The sequence below is a fragment of the Arachis ipaensis genome, chromosome B02 (assembly GCF_000816755.2).
Source record: "Arachis ipaensis cultivar K30076 chromosome B02, Araip1.1, whole genome shotgun sequence".
In the NCBI taxonomy this organism is placed as follows: Eukaryota; Viridiplantae; Streptophyta; class Magnoliopsida; order Fabales; family Fabaceae; genus Arachis; species Arachis ipaensis.
In genome coordinates, this window is record NC_029786.2 from 107,591,509 (window position 1) to 107,596,367 (window position 4,859).

General features: G+C 26.7%; 1 protein-coding gene across 2 annotated transcripts in view; it reads left to right on the forward strand.

Moving 5' to 3' along the window:
• The window catches only part of LOC107626402 (GDSL esterase/lipase At5g03610), a 4,273-nt gene extending 1,037 nt beyond the window's left edge, over positions 1-3,236 (forward strand). For both annotated transcript variants that reach the window (XM_016329274.2, XM_016329275.2), the window contains exons 3-4: positions 1,491-1,762; positions 2,676-3,236. In XM_016329274.2, coding sequence (XP_016184760.1) covers positions 1,491-1,762; positions 2,676-3,188 — 785 coding nt within the window. In that variant the 3' untranslated portion in view covers positions 3,189-3,236. The remainder of the gene's footprint in view (positions 1-1,490; positions 1,763-2,675) is intronic.

Genomic DNA, 4,859 nt, shown 5'->3' on the forward strand with positions numbered 1-4,859 from the left:
CTAAGTAGTTTTCAAATTCAAATTTTTATTAATTTAATTTAAAATTTAATCTTAAATTAATAAAAGTTATGAATTTGAGGGACTACTATAAAAATTTAGTCTCGTTTTATATATTAAACTGACTCATATGTAGATTTACATTGCATCACTTAAATTATGTGTTAATTTAATATATTATGATACAAAATAAATCACTCAAATAATTATTTTATTAAATTATTTGAAGCACAATTTCTCTTACTAATACAAAAAGTATAAACTAACTTTATATTATATCCTTAATTACTTTGCTTACTTAATCAAGGAAAGTGATGTTTTTTGGAATTTAGATGCGTTGGTTTAACTGCTTTGTATATTAGTTCTCATTACTAATAATTAAAGTTTATGAATTATTAAAATGGTGGGGTTGGTGATAATAATATTGGTATATTTCTGTGCTGGCTTGTTACTTTTTCTTTCTTGTGATGTTGTCTATAAGATTTTATGCATCTGTAGCATGATTTTTGTGTAGTTCTCTTTTGCTAATAAAATTCTAAATTATCATTTTCAAAAAAAGGAAAATTAAAAGAATTAAATATTCATGTAATAATGTTTTCAAAAATTGTAGAATAATATTATTTGTACAGATTAAGTACACTTGTATATGTACATTAACAAGCAAATACGAAGAGAAATGAATAAAAATTCTTTTGACTTTTAATTTTATTTTATTCACAAATTAAAAAGTAACCTACCTATTTATTTGTTTATGATATTAACAAAAATATTTTTAAGAATAAATCACACAAATAAAATTATTCTAACTCAAAATTACATAGATGTCATAAATTAAAATTAATTATACACCATATTCTGACCACTTCTACATAAATCAAATTAAATAATGTTTCAACTATTGATCAGGCTTTTGACACCATACTTCTCTCTTTATATTACTACTATTATTTATTTATTTATTTATTTATTATATATTTATTTATTAGTCGTTTATTTCGTATATTGCACTCAAAATACGCTAACTCTATGCATCATGCATGTATTTATATAGTGGCGCTTTTTTTTTCCCCTTTTATTTCAAGAAATTAAAACTCTTATCATCACTTACATTACCTTTAATTTCTGAAATATTATAAAAGAAAAGCATTGCCATTATATAATGTCAGCTCTATTAAATTTTTTTAATGAGCTTAAATAATATTTTTTATTTTTCTTATTAAAATTTGGTCCTTGTTTTTCCAAAAAAAAATATTATTATGAAACCACTTTTTTTTATGCTAAATTTTATTTTTGAAGTCAAGGAGAATCGAAATTTAGACCTTTCTATCATAAAAATTTTGATAGCATATCTTAAAATTATTTTTTCAAAAAAATATAAACTAATAAAAAATATATAAATAATTATGTCTCTAATAATAATTATTTTATCCTATCCTAGCCTTTTACCGATTATCAATAATTTTAATTAATTCATTTTTTTTATGTATATGCAGCCAAGTATTTAGGGTTGAAATCACCAGTGCCATACAACTTGAGAAAAATGATGCCAAATAATTTGAAATATGGAATGAATTTTGCTTATGGTGGCACAGGTGTCTTCAACACAACATCTAAAAATCCAAATATGACCATCCAAATTGATTTCTTTGAAAAACTCATCAAAGAAAATGTGTACACTGCCTCTGATCTCAGCAACTCCATTGCATATGTCTCTGTTGCTGGAAATGACTATAATTATTACCTTACCATAAATGGCTCTATCCAGGTAATTAATTAAATTAACTAGATTTTTTTTAATTTGTGTGGAAAGTGTATATGTTTAGTTGTTTATATAATAATAGGGGTAAATCTGTAATTTAAATTTGGTCTTTATATATACCTCACCAAAAAATTGTTATCTCTTGACTCTTATAATAAACCTAGATTTTTGACAATCAAATTAAATATTGAATAAATAAAAACTCTGATCTATAATAATTCAATTAGCTTAATTAAGTGATTAAATTTATAAATAATTAAACCATATATGGTTATAGAAAAAAACAGAGTTTGGTTATTAAAAAGTACTAGTATTATATATGGTCCCAAATTTGTTAGAGTTTATAGCTTACCCACTGCTATCAAACAAGTACCATACTTGAATATCTAAGGCTAAAAAATAATAAAGTATAATATAATAGATTTCCATAGTCATCCCTAGATATGATGACATACACTTGCTACTATCCAAACATATATAAAATACTAAAAAATATGAAGAATGTAACATCGTTCTAATTAATAAATTTTTTCAACAAATTTTTGTTCATTGAATATAATTCGTAATCAAGCTCTTTTAAGACTTGATTAGTGTTCTAAACACTACTAGAAATCAGACGAATTTTGGAATGAAATTAAGATAACTTTCCAACAAATTAAAGATAGATATTTTAGTTTGAACAAAATTTGAAAAAAAAAATTATTTTAAAAATTTTTGTTGTTAATTTATATTTTGTTTGAAATTTTGTTCGAAATCCTTTCTGTTAAACAATTTTTCAATAATTTTTTAATATATATTTATTTATCAAGTTTTTACTTATTATGATATATTTTAGACAAATTGATCTTTTTTTTGCGACGGTTACTGAAGATAAATAGATCTTATTATTGACTTCTTATTATTTTTAATTTTTTTTTAGGGTTTTCCATCATTCATTGCCTCAGTGATTAATCAAACTACCAAAGACCTAATCCGAATCAAGAACTTGGGAGTGAAAAAAGTTGCAATTGGTGGCCTACAACCACTTGGATGCCTCCCTCTAATCACATCAACATCATCATTCCAAAAATGCAATGAAACCTTCAACAACCTTGTTGCTATCCACAACAATCTCTTGAACCAATCCATAACCAAATTGAACCAAAATTACAAGGATGGTTTCTTAATCATTGACCTCTTTGACTCTTTTACCTCAGTCCTTAACCACCCTAAAACCTACAACCTTCACAATGAGTTAATTCCATGTTGCTTAGGAACAAGTCAAGGTTTTACTTGTGGAGATGTTGATAACAACAATGTGAAGAAGTATAAGGTTTGTGAAAACCCTAAAACAGCTTTCTTTTGGGACCTTTTTCACCCTACACAAGCTGGTTGGCATGCTGTTTATAATAAGTTACAAAACATGAATGCTCTTTCTCAACTTCGGAACTAGACTAAAGGAATTGAATTATTGAATCTAAATATATCAACATTTTTTTTAGTTGTTTTGTTATTTATTAGTTAATTGAAAAAAGGGTTTGATTGTTGTCTTGGAAAAATGAATTTACAATTGTAACTTTCAGAGAAAAGAGTATTTGTCACTTCAACCGATTTGTTAATGTATTCACTTTTTTTTCTTTTAGATATGTATTAAAAGCTTTATGAATAAATTATTCATACAAAATGACATATGTCTAATTTTTTTTTTTTGTTCAAAAGATGATATATAGAATTTTTTTTGGGTCTGGACATATAAATTGGAACAGTTGATCCACATTATATAAATTGGGTCTACTAATTTTGTTATGCTGCCAAATTTATTACCAGTTGGATCCGTCCATTTTGTTATATAGCTAGTGGAGTTGGGCTCATAAGTCATAACAACCATAATAATAATAAAAACCTAAATGGAACATAATAGTAATGGAAAGTTATCAGGTGTACCTGGGAATACTGGTGTTCCAATTGTTTTAACCGTTGATCTTAATTAATATATATTATATATATTTTTTATAATTCAGATCAACGGTTAAAACAACTGGAACACCAGTATTTTCGGTACACCTGATAACCTTCCAATAGTAATAAAACCCTAAATGGAACTAACCAATTTGTCACTCGTCCGTTTAACTAAATGTTGTGGTTCAAATTCTATCTTGTACGTATAGCAACATATTATCCAACAATAAACTCTTAAATGGAAATGATATTCGTAGTAAATTAGTTTTTGGCCTGCATTATTGAAAGATACCGTGGCAAATAATAATAAAAAAATCCTAATTATGGTTTATTGGTCAATGACAAACCCTTAAATAAAATTTCAATTCACAACAGATTTTTTTTTTGTTTACCCAAACGGTATCCCCCAACCCGACAAGTTAAGAACCAATCCGTCGCGGATCTGAGCTCCATTGAAGGGTCTGCCGCTGGCCAATGAGTTGCTGCATGCACAAGGCGGAGTTCGAACTCCCGACACTTGTTTAAGCGAACGAGTGAGCTGACCACTCGACCAACCCAAGTTGGTCATTGACCTATCGGCCGACTGGAAGATACAATGAAAAACAAAAACAAAAAAAAACCTAAAATACTTAATATACTGAACCTAGACTTAAAACTTTGGAAACTTGACAAAGCCAAATATATAATAAATAAAATCCCTTGAAGTGTCATGTGTATAAGTATGTAGTGTGGGCGAATTTGTGACGTTGCAATGCTTAAAATTAGAACTGTCTAATCTAGGTGAAAAAAAAAAAAACATTCAACTTACCGAAAAAATACAAACATGGTGCCTTCAAAAGTTGACTGAGAGTGGTTATGACTCATATTGGAGGGTGACATTCCAACTTATGATATCCTTATTAGGTTCAAGGACGATTTTTCAGTTGATCTTAGCCATCCCCTTATTGCCCTCTCAAAAAAGAAGAAAAAACATGTAAGACCCTGTTGTCGATTTGGTAATACTTAATTGTTTATTAAAAAGATATTTGTACTTTTTAAAATACAAGTTAATATTTTATTTTCGATAAACTCATGAAGATACTTTTATATCTGGTTTATACTTTTTAAATTTAAAAAATTATATAATTTTATATTTTAATAAATGTTTTAATTATAAATTAGATTT